Source organism: Pelodiscus sinensis, chromosome 30, assembly GCF_052426305.1.
Source record: "Pelodiscus sinensis isolate ZL-2025 chromosome 30, ASM5242630v1, whole genome shotgun sequence".
Classification (NCBI taxonomy): domain Eukaryota; kingdom Metazoa; phylum Chordata; order Testudines; family Trionychidae; genus Pelodiscus; species Pelodiscus sinensis.
Genome location: NC_143081.1, coordinates 2,424,820 through 2,443,685, shown reverse-complemented (window position 1 = coordinate 2,443,685; position 18,866 = coordinate 2,424,820). Strand labels below are relative to the sequence as shown.

Genomic DNA, 18,866 nt, shown 5'->3' with positions numbered 1-18,866 from the left:
CTTAGAGAGACACCTGCTGAGGTGTTGGAGGGAGGGAGGGTGCAGGAGTGGGGGGCAGGGGTAGGTCTACAAGGCCCCATCTCAGGCAGGGGCTGGATTTCATGGCTCTTGAGGTCATTCCAGCCCCCACTAGTTCTGTGTAGGGTGAAAGGGAGGTAAAAGGACTATGGGACGGGGGTGGGGAACCTTGGTTCGGGGCTTGCCTTGATGGGGACTGTGAGATGCAGGACTCAGCTCCCCCGCCCCGCAGAGGCATGAGGGACCCTGCTGGCTCCCAGTAGCTGCAGGCCCCTGCTAGGGGGCAGGAAACAGGTCTGTGTGCAGCAGGAAAATGTGTTGCTCTTTGGGGAGGAGGTGTGGGCAGGCTCTGGGCAGTAGGAGGGTGTGGGAGTGGGGTGGAGGTGTGGGCGGGGTGTGCGCAGGAGGAGGGTGTGGGAGCAGGGTGGAGGTGTGGGCGGGGTGTGCGCAGGAGGAGTGTGTGGGAGCAGGGTGGAGGTGTGGGTGGGGTGTGCGCAGGAGGAGGATTTGGGAGCAGGGTGGAGGTTTGGGTGGGGTGTGAGCAGGAGGAGGGTGTGGGAGCGGGGTGGAGGTGTGGGCAGGCTCTGGGCAGGAGGAGAGTGTGGGAGTGAGGTGGCTGCGTTGGGCGGGGTGTGTGCAGGAGGAGAGTGTGGGAGCGGGGTGGAGGTGTGGGCGGGGTGTGTGCAGGAGGAGAGTGTGGGAGCGGGGTGGAGGTGTGGGCGGGGTGTGCGCAGGAGGAGGGTGTGGGAGCGGGGTGGAGGTGTGGGCGGGGTGTGTGCAGGAGGAGGTTGTGGGAGCGGGGTGGAGGTGTGGGTGGGGTGTGCGCAGGAGGAGAGTGTGGGAGCAGGGTGGAGGTGTGGGCGGGGTGTGTGCAGGAGGAGGGCATGGGAGCGGGGTGGAGGTGTGGGTGGGGTGTGCGCAGGAGGAGGGCATGGGAGCGGGGTGGAGGTGTGGGCGGGGTGTGTGCAGGAGGAGGGTGTGGGAGCAGGGTGGAGGTGTGGGCGGGGTGTGTGCAGGAGGAGGGCATGGGAGCGGGGTGGAGGTGTGGGCAGGGTGTGCGCAGGAGGAGGGTGTGGGAGCGGGGTGGACGTGTGGGCGGGGTGTGTGCAGGAGGAGGGTGTGGGAGCGGGGTGGACGTGTGGGCGGGGTGTGTGCAGGAGGAGGGTGTGGGAGCGGGGTGGAGGTGTGGGCGGGGTCTGGGCGGGGGTCGGTTAATGTTGCCCATCAATTCACGCACAAGGGAGTGGAAGGAACATTAAGGAGACTGAGGGAGGTAGCACGGTGGAAAGGTCTGGAAAACTTAAGGAAAGTTGTGAGCAACACTGTCAAAAATAGACCAGATACGCTCCCTTTCATCCTGGCAGCTATCCGTAGTAGCAACCATCGGAGAACAAACATACAGCCGTTTCCAACCCTGTTTGGACAGTCGAAGAGGCTGATGGTAGACCCCACACAGATAAGTTTAGGATCAGGAGAAACTGCTGTAGCAACACAGCAGCATGATCATTTTCAATGGCTCAAACCATTACAAGAGGACAAATTGACCCTGCAATACCGAGCTAACGAGGCCATTAATAAGATAACGATACCCTCCGTAAACAAAAAGCTGGTAACTCCAGGCTCTCCGGGCCCGGAGACATGCTCCCGTATGTCAAACTGGGTAAAAGAGAGCATACTTTGGAATCGAAATGGGTAGGTCCCTCTTCCATTGTGGGCCAGCTTAGCCCTTTGGCGGACCGAATAGATAAAGATGGAAAATGAAAACGGGTCCATAGACTAATTAAGGAACCCCCCAGCCTCATCGGCATTGAAGTTAGGACGGAGGGACATCTCATTAGCATACAGGATGGAGACCGGCTCTTCCAGGCAGGAACCTCATTGAAGGGAATTCTCTGCTCCAGATGCTAAAGAACCCAGGCCTGTTCCCACCCAAATTAGTCATTATCAGACCAATTCTACTAACGAGCCTATTGACAGCCAAAATACTGCAACTGCCTAGTTGCATTGTGAGCTCGTTCAAGGAACATCCCCCATAGCCAGGTGTGATCAGTCTCTGTTGTCTCGCCCGTTTCTCTTCAAATGATTGTCCTGTCCCTATGAAACCTCCTACCCTTGCCCAAGAAAAATTGTTCTGATACCTGGATTTAAACAACATCCGTTCCACTGAGACGTCTTCATCTCCTGTCTGATCGTGCTGGGGGCTCTGCTCTGCTCGTCTGCTGCCCTCCGGACCCCCGGCTCCTATCACCGTTTGGGAACCCCGATCCGGGCAAGCTCCACCGATAGGTGAGGTCTCTCTCTCTCTTTCTCTCTCCCCCTGCTCATCGCTAACTACCTCTCTAAGAAGACCCTCCAGACCCTACCCTATATAAACTGTTATAACATTTGTAATCGGTTTCAATTTCGATTTAATAGTGTCACTGTTTTCACTGCTCCGAAATAAATCACCTTCATTGTGAAGCTGGTTGCTTCTGTCTCTTCCTTTCTCTTTTGTCTGCTCTTCCTCAGGCGGGGTTGTTTTGGCTTCTCCATTCTCTCTGCATCAATACTTCTTGTCCCCAAGCGGCAGATCCCTGGCGTGACCAAAATCTCGTGGGGTTTGCTCATCGTGTGGTTTCCCCGGGAATGATTGTGGGGTGAGAGTTGGGATCGGGAGGTGCTGAAGCTGGGGGTTTATGAGGATGGCAGCGTAAAGTGCTGTTTAATTCTGCCCACGGAGCCCAAAGGCACATGGGGGTGCAGTGGGGCGTTGCTGTTAACCAGTGTGCTGAGTCCAGGGACGTAGGAGGGGTCAGCGTGTGAGAGCTGAGTGCCCAGTCCCCCCAGGGGTGCTCTGGTAGTGGGGGTGAGTGTCTGTGTGGTGCTAAGGTGGGGAGAACCCCATCCTGAGGAGCCTAGTTCCTGCAGGGGTGCTCCAGTGGGAGGGGATATGGGCAGCAGGGAGAATTCAGCCCCATAGGAGAGCACAAAGAAGCACCCGCAGCACCCGTCTGGCATAAATTGCTAGTTTCGTCCCCTGGAGGCTAGTCCAATTTGCCTCAAGAAGACAGTCACGCTTTCTGGCTGGGTCCAACTCCATTTTATTGTTTGCAAACAAGGTTGACAGAGGAGCTCAGTGCTCAAAGCAAGGTTGACCACGGGCAGCGCCCGAGCTGAAACTTTTATGGATTCCACATTCCTTCTGGCTAGCGTGTCGCAACGTGATTGGTTACTGCAAGTTTATTTAGTTCCCTCTGGGTATGTCTACACTACCCCGCTAGTTCGAACTAGCGGGGTAATGGAGGCATACCGCACTTGCAAATGAAGCCCGGGATTTGAATTCCCAGGGCTTCATTTGCATAAGCCGGGCGCCGCCATTTTTAAATCCCGGCTAGTTCGAACCCCGTGCCGCGTGGCTACATGCGGCACGGAGTAGCTAGTTCGGATTAGGCTTCCTCATTCCATGGTTCGAACTAGCCGGGATTTAAAAATGGCGGTGCCCGGCTTATGCAAATGAAGCCCTGGGAATTCAAATCCTGGGCTTCATTTGCACAGGCGGTATGCCTACATTACCCTCCTAGTTCGAACTAGCGGGGTAGTGTAGACATACCCTTGCAGAAAGTTTAGCAGCTACTAAGGCCTGCGCAATCAGCAAAATGATACGTGCTGTTTCGAGCTTAAGCAATGGAGGGGAAGAAGCACACTTAGTTTTTACTACAATCGGATAGAATTGTGAACCTCCCTCCGGCCCCGTCAGTGTAACCCTAATAAATGAGCACACCCCAGAGTATTGGGCAAATCTGGTAACAGTCGTGGGGCTCATCCTCCCACCCCGCAGTGGCATGAGTGACCCCTCAGCTCCCCACAGCTGTAGACCCTGCTAGGGGGCAGGAAACGGCTCTGTGTGCTGCAGGAAAGCGCTCCCAAACTCCCCTCCGCTCTGCATAGACCCCGCCCACATCTCCACCCTGCTTCTGCACCCTCCTCCCATCCAGACCCCACCCCCATCTCCATCCCATTCTTGCAGAGCCTCATGGGACTAGCCCCAGGTGCCAGAAGAGTTAATCCAACCCTGGGGGTAACTCTGATCCTCAGCACCTCCCCCACCTCCATTGGGCTGGAGTTTAAGGGGAGCAAGGGGGAGTCTTTTTCCTTGCTTCTCATTTGGTGGTCAGATCAGCGAGGGTGTTTTATTCCCTGCTTCTTGCTAGTCTGTGACCCTGACTGATTTTTCTGCGGCTCCGTGGCCCCCCAGCCCCAAAAAGATTCCCCACCCTGCCTTAGGAGATTAGAGGGGTGTTTAATACCAAAGAGGAGACAGGGAATTTACAGTGATTCACATCGTCTTCAATCCTCATGGCAAAGGAGGGAGATCTGCTGAAACGTTAGGAGAATCGAAACGTCCTCCTTCCTCGCAAACACTCCCAGACTCTCTGCGACAAGTAAAGAGACGCAATCTTATTTCATTGGGTTGGGGACATTTTCGGCACAAGGGGTTCTCTGCTCACCCCAAAGTGGGCAGGAGACCTGGCACGTGACCACTCGTGAGACGGAGACCTCAGCGTCGTAAGCTTCATGGCTCTTCATTAACCTTATGACACGTTGAGGGAAAACTAAGGCAGCAGGGTGGGAAGGAGCGGTGTGGGTTCCCGCAGAGGCTAAAAAGTGTCTGGGTTCATTGATGCCAGGGGTATCGGCGAGTAACTGCCAATGGAGCCGTCCTTCTTGGTTCTGTTTATCGACCACCTGGAGCCTGCCAAGGAGGGAATCAACATAACGTCTCTTGGAGTGATCCTGTCCCACGTTAAGGCACCTGAATCCCAAATAGTAGGTCCCGTTCCCCTTCCTACCATCTCTCCCTTTTGCACCAGCATCATACAGCTACCAAATTACCCAGAATCTCCTTGATACGGAGACTTGAATTTTCATCCTGAATGGCAGATTCCCCCTTCCCATCCACCTCTCTCCTGTGCCCACGCACCTTTCCTTTTCCTCACACAGAGACAGAGGAGGAGTAGCAGTAAAACCAGAGCCAGCACACCAGCTGCAGCCCCCGCCACCAGGGGGATGGGCAACGACGTGACACCTGGGGAAAGGGCAGAAGGGGAGGAGTTAATGGGTAGGAATCGTAGGGAAAGAAGAGTGAATATGGAGCTACTAGATCGACTCCACCCCGGCCGGTGCAAAGAATCCCAGGTGCCCTTCCCTTTAAGGGATGGTTTTCTGCCTGCCCGATGCATTTCGGGGCCAGCCTGCGATGTGATTGGATTTTGATAGGACCGCGCAAAACATCATCACAATTACCATTCTATGTTGGCACCCAATCTTGTTCAGGGAGCGCACAAAACAAAGTTTCTCTTGCCAGCTGAGGGTGCGCCGATTGGGTTTCCATGAGTCACATGCCTTTTTGGGGGGCGAGGGGATGAGCCTTTGTGTTTGATGGGGTTGTTCCTGGGAAATTAGCAACAGACCTGGTGGAACTGTTGTGGAACCAGTCGAGCGAATCAGAGCACTTGGTTGGCAGGGGACATTAAGTGGTGCCAATCCACACTGGAGGAACTTGGCTGGGAGCATTCAGACAAACCTGTAAGTCATGGCCGCTGCCTAAAAAAGGAACTGAGTTGTTCATGGGCAAGTTGAAATCAGGGAGGGCAAGACTGCATATTAGGAAAATGATTTTCCTAGGCGGGTGGGGAAGCACTAGCATGGGTTTCCTAGGGAGGGGGAGGAATCTCCATTTGTCATAACCATGAGGGTTAGTCAGCAGCCAGGGGATTAAGGGGTTAACTATGTCTTGGTATCAGCTCAGCCAATAGAAATACAGGGTAGGGATTTCAAATTGGAAGAAAGGAACTTTGGTGTTTTCCCTCCTTTCTCTCTGAGACGGTTTGCTCTCTAGATACGGAGGGAGACAGAAGACCTGTCTCTCTCCAAAAAAAAGACTCTTAATCATGTGTGAGTAGGGTAAAGTTTAAATAAATCCTTCTGATTTTATTGTTTTCTCAGTTGGGAATTTGGATCTGATCTCAATGCAACTAAGTTTTCGCCCATGGAGGAATCCTCCATGACTATATTAATTGGTGGCTCTTACCATCTAGCCATTCCAGCTCGAGCTTGTAACTGGGGTATTGTTTTAATAATAAAAATTCTTTTTCTTTTATTAACCTTGTACTGGTTAATTTCTATATCCTGGAAAATTGGTAGGATCTGCAGGCCTTTGAGGAGGGGACAGGAATCAGAACTGTAGCTTGTATTTTCGTTTTTCTATTCAAGCTTTCTGGAGAAAAGTTGGGGTTGGTTTCAAGTGTTCACCCCTGGACACCAATTTGGGAGGATTAAAGGGATTCCCTCCATGCAGACATGGTCCTAAAAAGGGCCCTGGAGGTTACTCCATTGGTCTTCCATTCAGCTCATCACTCCGGGTGCAAGGCGATGGCCTGCTGGACTTCTTGGTGGCCAACATGGCAAAGACAAGGATTCTGTAGGACAGGTTGGGTGTGCCTTGTAGTACAAGACCCCGGGTTTGGGGCTGTAAGTAATTATGAAGCAATTCAGCTGGCTATGAGCCCATGTGCAAACCCACAATATGACACAGCCCTAGGGACATGCCAACACCGGAACGTTACATGGGGGCACTTCAGTAGGATTCCTGAGTGTTGTTAATATCCTCTTTTCAACAGGGCATCTCTTTGGAAGGAGAAGAGGGGCCACTGGTGTGATTCAGGGGTTCTTGTGGGCGTTCTGGGACACTCACCTTTCACAGTGACAGTCACGGCCAGGCTCCTGGGGGAGGCCCGTTCACCATCTCCTCGTACCCACAGGTGAATTCCCCGGACATGTCAAGGCCAGCCTGGGGGATGATCAGTTCAGGCCTTGAGGCACTAGTGTCGAACGTGGTCCCATTTTTGTAGAAGTGAAATGTCTGCTAACTGGGGACTAGGGGCAGCAGAGGGCGGGGCGGGAATGGGGAGGATATATTGTATAATGGGCATTACGGGCAGCAGAGGGTAGGGTAGGGAAGTGGCGACTATACTTTATAATGGGCACTAGGGCAGGAGAGGATGGGCCGGGGAACAAGCAGCTATACTGTATAATGCGCACTATGGGCACCAGAGTTTCTGCATGATAGTGCTTGCAAGTTGAATGCTTAGGGGGGCTCTGTGTGTGTGTGTGTGTGTGTGTGTGTGTGTGTGTCTGTCTGTCTGTCTGTCTGTCTGTCTGTACAGGCCATACTAACTGTTCCATTTGTCTAGACCTGGTTGTGTGTCCCTACGGCAGCCTCACCTTTCAAGATAACCATCACAGCTTGGCTCCTGTTGGAGGGAATCCATCTCCCGCTGTCCTTCTCCTCGTACCCGCAGGAGTATTCCCCAGAGCTGTTGGAATCCGCCCGCGGGATGCTCAGCACGGCGACGTTCCTAGGTGGGGTGTCTGGCATCATGATGTGGGTCTTGGACCCTGCCTTGATCTCGGATCCGTGCTGGTAGAAGTGGAACCTCCGCTCTGCAGCGTCCCAGGGTGCCGTGCAGGTGATGACAAGGGGGTGCCCTTCATTCGCCTCTCTGGATGGGGGATCCACACTCAACGTCGGCTCTGCAGGGGGGCCTGAGAAGAACAGCAGCGTGTGAGGGGCCACTCGGGCAAGAGAGGGAGGAAAGAGAAGATGAAGAATGGAACGGGCGTGAAGAATGGAACGGGAATTTGGAGAATGGAACGTGCGTAGCTTCCATCCCGCTATGGCAGTGGAGACATGGTTGGAGTGGGACAGAGAAATGCATCCTCCCAAAACGGTTATTGGGTTACCCTACGGAGCGGGAAAGAGGTGGATACTGGCTTTCCCTGGGTGACCAGATAGATTCCCTCCTTGGCGACTCCTGGGTTTTACAGTTGGGCGACCCGTCCGTTGTTGGTAGTTGGGCGGCCATGTTTCACATGTACCCTTTGAGCCGCCATATTGGAAGAGTGTTAGTATCTGGGCAGCCATGTTGGGCAGAGACATTATTGTCTCTGGAGAGGATGCGTTCATCGTTCCTTAGGTTGAGTGCGAGCCGCCATATTCCACAGGCATGTAAAACTGCAGCCACACAAGAGCCAGGCTTCTGGCCACGTGGGGTGGCCATGAATAATATTGGGGAGAATGGCTGGAAAATACAGTACACCAGAGGAACCATGGGAGAGATTCCTGCTCCAGAACAACTATAGGGCAGACAGAGCCTCTTCCGTGACGGAAACCCATGAAATGCTATTGACTGACAATAGGTAAAAATGCATGTGTGTGTGTGTCTGTATGTATGAGTCCCTGTGTGTGTCCATCCAGGCCACACTCAGCTTTCTATGTGTCTAGGGCTGGTTGTGTGTTCCTACGGTAGCCTCACGTTTCTCTGTGTGTGAGTATGTATGCATATATGTGTGTATGCATACGTGTGTATGTCTCTGTGTGTCTCTGTGTGTGTCAGTCTGTCCAGGCCATACTAAGTGCTCCGTGTGTCTAGACCTGGTTGTGTAACCCTATGGCAGCCTCACCTTTCAAGGTAACCATCACAGCCTGGCTCCTGGTGGAGGGAATCCATCTCCCGCTGTCCTTCTCCTCGTACCCACATGAGTATTCCCCAGAGCTGTTGGTATCCGCCCGCGGGATGCTCAGCACGGCGACGTTCCAAGGTGGGGTGTCGGGCTCTGTGATGTGGGTCTCAGACCCTGCCTCGATCTCTGCTCCATGCTGGTAGAAGTGGAACCTCCGCTCCGCGGTGTGCCCAGGAGCCGTGCACGTGAAGACGAGTGGGTGCCCCTCATTTGCTTCTCTGGACGGGGGGTCCACACTCAACGTCGGCTCTGCAGGGGGTCCTGAGGAGAACAGCAGCGTGTGAGGGGCCACCCGGGCATGAGAGGGAGGAAAGAGAAGCTGCGAGTTGGAGAATGGAATGGGCATGGCTTCCATCCCACCATGGCAGTGGAGACACGGTTGGAGCGGGACAGAGAAATGCATCCCCCCCAAAGACAGTTATTGGGTTAATCTACGGAGCCAAAAAGAGGCGGGACTTAGATTTCCCTGGGTGACCAGATGGATTGCCCATTTGTCCACTCCTGGGTTTCTTTTTAGTTGGGCGGCCCGTCCATTGTTGCTAGTCAGGCGGCCACGTTTCTCACGTACTCCGTGAGCTTCCATGTGGGAAGAGCGTTAGTATCTGGACAGCCATGTTGGGGAGAGACAATGTTGTCTGTGGAACGGCGGTGTTCACCGTTCCTTTGGCTGAGTGCGAACCAGCATATTCCACGGGCATGTTGACCTACAGCCACGCAGGTGCCAGGCTGCCGGCCACATGGGGTGCACACATGTATATATATGCGTATGCATACGTGTGCGTGTGGCAGTATTTGTCTCTGAGTCTCTTTGTCTGTGTGTGTCTGTGTGCATAGATGAGTGTTTCAGTGTATGCATACTTCTGCGTGTGTGTGTCAATGCAGGCCATACTAAGTGTTTTCTATTGCTCGTTGTGTGTCCCTACAGCAGCCTCACCTTTCAAGGTGACCATCACAGCCAGACTCCTGGTGGAGGGAATCCATCTCCCGCTGTCCTTCTCCTCGTACTCGCAGGAGTATTCCCCAGAGCTGTTGGCATCCGCCCGCGGGATGCTCAGCACGGCGACGTTCCAAGGTGGGGTGTCAGGCGCCATGATGTGCTTCTTGGCTCCTGCCTCAAGCTCGGCTCCTTGCTGGTAGAAGTGGAACCTTCGCTCTGCAGCGTCCCCGGGAGCCGTGCAGGTGATGATGAGGGGGTGTCCTTCATTCGCCTCTCTGGACGGGGGGTCCACACTCAACGTCGGCTCTGCAGGGGGGCCTGAGGAGAACAGCAGCGTGTGAGGGGCCACCCGGGCAGGAGAGGGAGGAAAGAGAAGATGCGGATTGGAGAATGAGACGGGCGTGGCTTATATCCCGCCATGGCGGTGAAGACTCGGTTGGAGCGGGACAGAGAAATGCATCCCCCGAAAGAGGGTTACTGGGTTACCCTACGGAGTGGGACACAGGCGGGACTTGGCTTTCCATGGATGACCAGAGGTTTTGCCCCCATGGCCACTCCTGGGATTTTTTAAGTTGGGCGGCCCATCCGTTGTTGCTAGTCAGGCGCCCACGTTTCTCACGTAGCCTGTGAGATGCCATATTGGAAGTGCGTTAGTATCTGGGCAGCCATGTGGGGCAGAAACGCTGTTATCTCTGGAACGGCGGTGTTCACCGTTTCTTTGGCTGAAGTGTGAACCGCCATATTCCACAGGCATATTGAACTGCAGCCACGCAGGTAGAAGACTGCCGTCCACATGGGGTGGCCACGAGTAATAATGGGGAGAATGAGTGGGAAATCCCGTACGCCAGAGGAACCATGGGAGAGATTCCGGTTCTAGAACAACTGTGGGGCAGACAGAGCCACTTCAGTCATGGAAACCCATGAAATCCAATTGACTGACAATAGGTAAAAACTCATGTGTATGTGTGTGTCTCTCTGTGTGTGTAGGCATGCGTGTCTGTGTCTATGCATAACTGTGTGTGTCTGTGTGTATGTTCGTGTGTGTGTGTGTCTGTACGGGCCATACTACGTGTTCCGGTTTTCTATCGCTGGTTGTGTGTCCCTACGGCAGCCTCACCTTTCAAAGTGACCATCACAGCCTGGCTCCTGGTGGAGGGAATCCATCTCCCGCTGTCCTTCTCTTCGTACCCGCAGGAGTATTCCCCAGGGCTGTTGGTATCCGCCAGCGGGATGCTCAGCACGGCGACGTTCCTAGCTTCGGTGTCGGGCTCTGTGATGTGGGTCTCGGACCCTGCCTCGATCTCTGCTCCGTGCTGGTAGAAGTGGAACCTCCGCTCCGCGGTGTGCCCGGGAGCCGTGCAGGTGACGACGAGTGGGTGCCCCTCATTTGCTTCTCTGGACGGGGGGTCTACACTCAATGTCGGCTCTGCAGGGGGTCCTGAAGAGAACAGCAGCGTGTGAGGGGCCACCCGGGCAGGAGAGGGAGGAAAGAGAAGATGCGAGTTGGAGAATGGAACGGGCATGGCTTCCATCCTGCCATGGCGGTGGAGACACGGTTGGAGCCAGACAGAGAAATGCATCCCCCCAAAGATAGTTATTGGGTTACTCTACAGAGCCGAAAAGAGGAGGGTCTTGGCTTTCCCTGGGTGACCAGATGGATTGCCCCTTTGTCCACTCCTGGGTTTTTTTTAGTTGGGCGGCCCGTCCGTTGTTGCTAGTTGGGCGGCCACGTTTCTCACGTACTCTGTGAGCTGCCATGTGGGAAGAGCGTTAGTATCTGGACAGCCATGTTGGGGAGAGACAATGTTGTCTGTGGAACGGCGGTGTTCACCGTTCCTTTGGCTGAGTGCGAACCAGCATATTCCACGGGCATGTTGACCTGCAGCCACGCAGGTGCTAAGCTGCCGGCCACATGGGGTGGCCACCAGTAATAGTGGGGAGAATGGCTGAGAAACCCATTCCAGGAGATTTCTCCTCCCAAACAACTATGGGGCAGACAGAGGCTCTTCCGGCACAGATAACTATAAAGAGCTCTTGACCGACATTTGGTAAAAACCCATGTGTGTGTGTGTCTACGTGTCTGTATGTGTGTGTGTGTGTATCTGTGTGCGTGTGTACACATGTATATATGTGCGTATGCATACATCTGTGTGTGGCAGTGTTTGTCTCTGTGTGTGTATGTATATGTGCCTGAGTGAATGAATACCTGTTTGTGTCTGTGTGTCTCTGTGTTTGTGTATACCTACGTGTCTCTGTATATAAACCTGTGTCTTTGTCTGTGTGTGTCTGTGTGCATAGATGAGTGTTTCAGTGTATGCATACTTCTGCGTGGGTGTGTCCGTCCAGGCCATACTAAGTGTTCCTGTTTTCTATTGCTCGTTGTGTGTCCCTACGGCAGCCTCACCTTTCAAGGTGACCATCACAGCTTGACTCCTGGAGGAGGGAATCCATCTCCCACTGTCCTTCTCCTCGTACCCGCAGGAGTATTCCCCAGAGCTGTTGGTATCCGCCCGCGGGATGCTCAGCACGGCGACGTTCCAAAGTGGGGTGTCAGGCGCCGTGATGTGCTTCTCGGCTCCTGCCTCAAGCTCGGCTCCTTGCTGGTAGAAGTGGAACCTTCGCTCCGCAGTGTCCCCAGGAGCCGTACAGGTGATGACGAGGGGGTGCCCTTCATTCGCCTCTCTGGACGGGGGGTCCACACTCAACGTTGGCTCTGCAGGGGGGCCTGAGGAGAACAGTAGCATGTGAGGGGCCACCCGGCAGGAGAGGGAGGAAAGAGAAGATGCGGATTGGAGAATGAGACAGGCGTGGCTTCCATCCCCCCATGGCGGTGAAGACTCGGTTGGAGCGGGACAGAGAAATACATCCCCCAAAAGACGGTTACTGGGTTACCCTACGGAGTGGGACACAGGCGGGACTTGGCTTTCCCTGGGTGTCCGGATGGATTGCACCCATGGCCACTCCTGGGATTTTTTAAGTTGGGCAGCCCATCCGTTGTTGCTAGTCGGGCGCCCACGTTTCTCACATCCCCTGTGAGATGCCATATTGGAAGAACGTTAGTATCTGGGCAGCCATGTGGGGCAGAAGCGCCTTTGTGAATGAATACCTGTTTGTGTCTGTGTGTCTCTGTGTTTGTGTATACCTACGTGTCTCTGTATATAAACGTGTGTCTTTGTCTGTGTGTGTCTGTGTGCATAGATGAGGGTTTCAGTGTATGCATACTTCTGCGTGTGTGTGTCCGTCCAGGCCATACTAAGTGTTCCTGTTTTGTATTGCTCGTTGTGTGTCCCTACGGCAGCCTCACCTTTCAAGGTGACCATCACAGCCTGACTCCTGGTGGAGGGAATCCATCTCCCACTGTCCTTCTCCTCGTACCCACAGGAGTATTTCCCTGTACTGTTGGTATCCGCCCGTGGGATGCTCAGCACTGCGACGTTCCTAGGTGGGGTGTCAGTCGCCGTGATGTGCTTCCCGGCTCCTGCCTCGATCTCAGCCCCTTGCTGGTAGAAGTGGAACCTCCGCTCTGCGACGTGCGTGGGAGCCGTGCAGGTGACGATGATGGGGTGCCCTTTATATGCTTCTCTGGACGGGGGGTCCACACTCAACACTGGCTCAGCAGGGGGGCCTGAGGAGAACAGCAGCATGTGAGGGGTCACCCGGGCAGGAGATGAAGGAAGGAGAAGATGCCCCTTTGAGAATGGGACTTGCATGGCTTCCATCCCACTGTGGTGGTGGAGACATGGTTGGAGCGGGACAGAGACCGTTATTGGGTTATCCTACTGAGCGGGAAAGAGTTGATTCTTGGCTTTCCCTGGGTTACCACCAGCTCATGATCAGCTTTTTTTCGGCAGATTGGGGCAGTCTCCATGTGCCACGGTCGACAAGGAAGGGTTTGTCAACCGGCGCAGGTAAACCTTTTTTCCCGAGCCATACCTTTGCCAGTTGTCAAAGGCTTCCTCGTCGACCACTGCATGTCCAGACTGCCCCGATCTGCTGACAAACAGCTGATCATCAGCTGTTTGGCAGAGCCTGGCAGCCATTTAAATTTAAATGAAACCTTGATTATTTAAATCGCTGATTCATTTCCCTCTACCTATCTGCCTAAACTACATGGCTCCATCAACGGAGCTGTGTAGTTTAGACGTACCCATACTGTTGACAACGCTTCTGTTGACAAAGGGCATTTAGACTTCATCCAGTTCTGTTGACAAAGCAAGCCACTTTGTCGACATGAGAGTGTAGATGCAAAGGACAGTGTAGATGCAATAATGCCTCCTGTCGACAGAATTTTGTTGACAAAAGGTGTTATTCCTCCTAGACTGAGATTTACCACCGTCAACAAAACTGCCAAGTTCTGTCTACATTATGTCGACAGAATTCATCAGTAGTGTAGACGCAGGTATAGTTTTGTCCACAAAAGTGTACTTTTGTCAACAAAATCCTGCAGTCTAAACACACCCTTTATGCCTAGCTATTTTCATGTCTACAGGCTAGCGAGAGAGGCAGGAAGGCACCAGATAGATAGATAGATAGATAGATAGATAGATAGATAGATAGATAGATAGATAGATAGATAGATAGATAGATAGAGTTTGTGGGGATAGATAGATAGATAGATAGATAGATAGATAGATAGATAGATAGATAGATAGATAGATAGATAGATCGAGGGGGTGTGTGGGGATAGATAGATAGATAGATAGCTAGCTAGATAGATAGATACATAGATAGATACATAGATAGATACATAGATAGAGGGGGTGTGTGGGGATAGATAGATAGATAGATAGATAGATAGATAGATAGATAGATAGATAGATAGATAGATAGATAGATAGATAGATAGATAGATAGATAGATAGATAGATAGATAGATAGGGGGTGCATGGAGATGGATAGATTGATCTCTCTCACCTTTGACTTTGATGGTGATAGTGGCGCTGTGCGTGGACTTTGTTAAATGACCAGTCCTGCCTGTGTAATATGCACAGTAATACTCCCCCGCGTCGCGGGGCCCGGTTATGTTAAAGTTGTAGGTCTTCTTCCTGCCAGAGGACACTCTGTCTGTCACAGCGAACCCCGTGTCACTGTAGAAGTGGAATTCTCTCACGGGAACCGACAGGAGTTCAGCAGAGCACGTGAGAGCCACAGTGTCTCCAATCAGGTACTCGTCCTTCAGTGGGTCTATAGAAAAGGCTGGGGCTGGATGTGGGGCTGGGGAGGGAAGGGTCCATTAGCAGAATAGAAAACCCACAGAGACACGGCCACAAACAGACCCCCTCGTCTTTCCCCTCCATCCACCCCTGATGGATAGGAAGAGTCCATGGGAGGTTCCCAGCCCTTTCCTCAGGGCACTGGCTTGTGGACTCCCCTTGGCTGTGACCTAGGCGAGGACAGGGGACAGCTGCCCTGAATGCAAGAGGCAGGAGGTGAGCACTGGGAAGTTGGGGGGAGGGGAGTCCCTGCCCCCCCTCTGCTCAGGTCTGCTCCCTGGTGTGGTGGATGGGGGGGCAACATACAAAGAGGAACTGGGAATGCCAGGCTGACGGAGGGCCAGGACTTTTCCTTACTGCGTTGGTGCAGTCAGAATGAGCCGATGGGAACAAAATGGTGGGACAAAGTCAGGAGAAGGGGGGGCGGGAATGGAGATGGGGAAGGAACCGGATGTTCTGCATCAATGGGGTGTGCTCCTAAACTCAAGCCCTCGGGTGAAAATACCTCCCAAAACACACCCTATCCCTCGCCTCCCACTAAGGGGCAGCAATGCGCCCATGCACCCTCCAGACTCCCAGGGCGAAGAACCCACGGACTTGGCTCAGTTGTGGGATCGGTGGGTGACTCTGAACTGGGGCTGGATGAAGATTGGTCTTTGCAAGGGGGAGACGGATGGGTTTCCTCCCACAGATCCACCCCCAAGATCCCAGACCCCACAGCATAAGCACTGGCAAATCCTTCTCCAGAGATAACCTCCACCCCAAAATGAGTTATTGCAGCCAGCCCAGGACTCCACCTTACCTGAAAGGAGCACCAGCTGGGGCAGCAGCTGAAAAGTGGCTGAAAGAGAGAAGAGGGGATGAGTGATAGATTGGGGGAGGAAGGGTGGATGGATGAGCATGCTGGGAGTTAGGCATGTTAGAAAAAGGGGGGAGTGAGAAAGAGTGGATGAAGGGATACTAAAGCTCAGAAGAAAGAAAGAAAGAAAGAAAGAAAGAAAGAAAGAAAGAAAGAAAGAAAGAAAGAAAGAAAGAAAGAAAGAAAGAAAGAAAGAAAGAAAGAAAGAAAGAAAGAAAGAAAGCCTGCCAGTGAGAGAGAAAAGAGATGGTCAGAAAACAAGTCAGCAAGACAAGAAAGAGAAAGCAAAAAAGTAGAAAGATCTGGAAAGAAAGAAAAAAGAGAAAAGAGAGGAAGAAAGGGGGGAGTGAGAAAGGCCGAAGGAAGGAGTGGAGCCAGCTGGCCAGGAGGGCCGGAGGAGAAGTAGGAGCGAGCAAGAAAGGATACAGGTTGAGGTGGGCACTTACCCAGCAGAAGTAGAGTCCGCGCCATGCTGAGTTGGTCGCTCTGGGCTGGGAGCTGGGTTCTCCGCTCAGCCACTGGCCCCAGCTCTGCCCGGGGGGGAAAGGGAGTGTCACCCTTCCTGTGCTGTGGTGTCCTCTGTTTCCTCTGAGAAGAGAGGCATCGTGTCATCCTGGCCAGGCTCTGGTGAAATGTTACCATGCACTGGCCATCCGCTCGGGGTGTTTCTCTGCCCCCCTCTCTTCCAGCGTCTCAAGAGCAACAAGACTCAGCAGGGCAGGACCCACCCTAAAGGCCTCCTCCTACTGTGTGGGGAAACTGAGGCGCAGTCCAGGGCCAGGCTAGCAGCCTGAGAGAAGATGGGAGGGGAAAACACCTGCTGAGGTCATTACACTCGGGCATCGACTCTGAAGGGAGGTCGTGGAAGGCCTGTCCCTGGAGGTCCCAAGGCCCACCTTGGAGAGACACCTTCTGGGGTGTAGAAGGAGGGAGAGTGCAGGAGTTGGGGGGTGGGAGGGGGCAGGTCTACAAGGCCCTATCTCAGGCAGGGGTGGATTCATGGCTTTTGAGGTCCCTTCCAGCCCCAACTACTTCTGTGAATGGTGAACGGGAGGTAAAGGGACTATGGGATGGGGGTGGAGCCTTGCCTTGATGGGGACCATGAGACGTGCTACCTACCAGCCCTGTGCTCTTGGGGAGCAGGGAGTGACACTCCTGGAAAACCATCCCCCCTGCTGGAATCAAAGACAAAGCAATGAAAAGGCCGAGGAAAACCCACCCTAAACTAATTAAGGAACCCCCCAGCCTCACCTGCACTGACGATAGGACAGAGGGACTTCTCATTAGCAGTCAGCATGGAGACCCGCTCTTCCAAGGCAGGACCCGCACTGAACTCTGGGATACCGAAAGCAGAGACGCACGGCCTGATGGGAAATCTCTGCTCCAGATGCTAATGAACCCAGGCCTGCTCAGCCCCCCAATGAGTCGTCATGATCCTATTGACATCTACGATACTGCCACTGCCCAGTTGCATTGGGAGCTCCTTCAAGGAACATCCCCCATCACCAGGGGCGATCAGTCTCTGTCGTCTCGCCTCCGTTTCCCTTCGCACCGTTGTCCTGTCCCTGTAAGGACGCCTACCCTTGCCCAAGAAAAACGGTCCTGAGACCGGGACGTAAGCTGCATCCGTTCCATTGAGTTGTCTTCATCTCCTGTCTGATCGTGCTCGTCTCCTGCCCTCTGGACCCCCGGCTCCCATCCCCCTCTGGGCACCCCGATCAGGGCAAGCTCCACGGAGTGGTGAGGTCTCTCTCTCTCTTCCCCTCTCCCTCAACTACTTCTGTATGCGCAGCCTCCTGACCCTGCCCTATGTAAACTGTTCTACCATCTGTAATCGGTTTCAATTTAGATTCGATAGTGTCACTGTTTTCACTACGCAGAAATAAATAATGGTCATTGTTCAGCTGGTTGCATCTCTCTCTCTTTCTCTTTCGCTCGCTCTTCCTCAAGCGGGGTTGTTTTGGCTTCCCCATTCGCTCTGCAGCAACGCTTCTCGTCCCCAAGCGACAGATCCCTGGCGTGACCAAAGTCTCGTGGGGTTTGCTCATCGTGTGGTTCCCCAGGGAATGATTGTGGGGTGAGAGTGGGGATAGGGGGTGCTGAACCTGGGGGCTTATGAGGATGGCAGTGTAAAGTGCTGTTTAATTCCACCCACGGAGGCCAAAGGAACATGGGGGTGCAGTGGGGCGTTGCTGTTAACCAGTGTGCTGAGTCCAGGGATGTAGGAGAGGTCAGCGTGTGAGAGCTGAGTGCCCAGTCCCTCCAGGGGTGCTCTGGTAGTGGGGGGTGAGTGTCTGTGTGTTGCTAAGGTGGGGAGGACCCCGTCCTGAGGAGCCTAGTTCCTGCAGGGGCGCTCCAGTGGGAGGGAGAATGGGCAGCAGGGAGAATTCAGCCCCATAGGAGAGCACAAAGAAGCACCCGCAGCACCCGGATAGAATTGTGAACCTCCCTCCGGGCCCGTAAGTGTAACCCTAATAAATGAGCACACGTCAGAGAACTGGGCAAATCTGGTAACAGACGTGGGGCTCAACCTCCCACCCTGCAGCGGCATGAGTGACCCCTCAGCTCCCCACAGCTGTAGACCTCTGTTAGGGGGCAGGAAACGGCTCTGTGTGCTGCAGGAAAGCGCTCCCAAACTCCCCTCCGCTCTGCATAGACCCCGCCCACACCTCCACCCGCTCCTGCACTCTCCTCCCGCCCAGACTCCGCCCACACCTCCACCCGCTCCTGCACTCTCCTCCCGCCCAGACTCCGCCCACACCTCCACCCGCTCCTGCACTCTTCTCCCGCCCAGACTCCGCCCACACCTCCACCTCCTCCCGCCCATACTCCCACACCTCCCGCCCATACTCCCACACCTCCTGCACCCTCCTCCCGCCCATACTCTGCCCACACCTCCACCCGCTCCTGCGCCCTCCTCCCAGCCAGACCCTGCCCACACCTCCACCCGCTCCTGCACCCTCCTCCCATCCAGACCCTGCCCACATCTCCACCCGCTCCTGCACCATCCTCCCACCCAGAACCCGCCCACACCTTCACCTGCTCCCGCTCCTGCCTCCAGCTCAGACCCTGCCCATAACTCTGTTTGCTTCCACACCTTCCTCCAGCCCACACTTCCATCCCGCTCCCACCCCTCCTCTCACCCAGACCCCAACTGCACCTCCACCGCTCTCCTACATCCTCTTCCCACCCAGACCCTGCCAACAGCTCCGCCCACTCCTTTACCTTCCTCATTCCCAGACCACACCCACATCTCCACTCTGCTCCCATATCCTCC

General features: G+C 54.2%; 1 protein-coding gene across 9 annotated transcripts in view; it reads right to left on the bottom strand.

Annotated features, from left to right (window-relative positions):
• Positions 1-3,586: 3,586 nt before the first annotated feature.
• The window catches only part of LOC142821355 (basement membrane proteoglycan-like), a 38,516-nt gene continuing 23,236 nt past the window's right edge, over positions 3,587-18,866 (bottom strand). For 2 of the 9 annotated variants that reach the window (XM_089774506.1, XM_089774505.1), the window contains 6 exons: positions 10,635-10,955; positions 9,515-9,835; positions 8,521-8,841; positions 7,282-7,602; positions 4,979-5,083; positions 4,015-4,750 (listed from right to left, as the gene is read on the bottom strand). In XM_089774506.1, the coding sequence (XP_089630632.1) occupies positions 4,656-4,750; positions 4,979-5,083; positions 7,282-7,602; positions 8,521-8,841; positions 9,515-9,835; positions 10,635-10,955 (1,484 nt within the window). In that variant the 3' untranslated portion in view covers positions 4,015-4,655. Of the gene's footprint in view, positions 4,751-4,978; positions 5,084-7,281; positions 7,603-8,520; positions 8,842-9,514; positions 9,836-10,634; positions 10,956-11,921; positions 12,243-12,821; positions 13,143-14,431; positions 14,732-15,532; positions 15,572-16,035; positions 18,227-18,866 lie in introns of those variants that run through there. The other 7 variants (XM_089774508.1, XM_089774507.1, XM_089774513.1 and 4 more) reach the window with 7 other exon arrangements.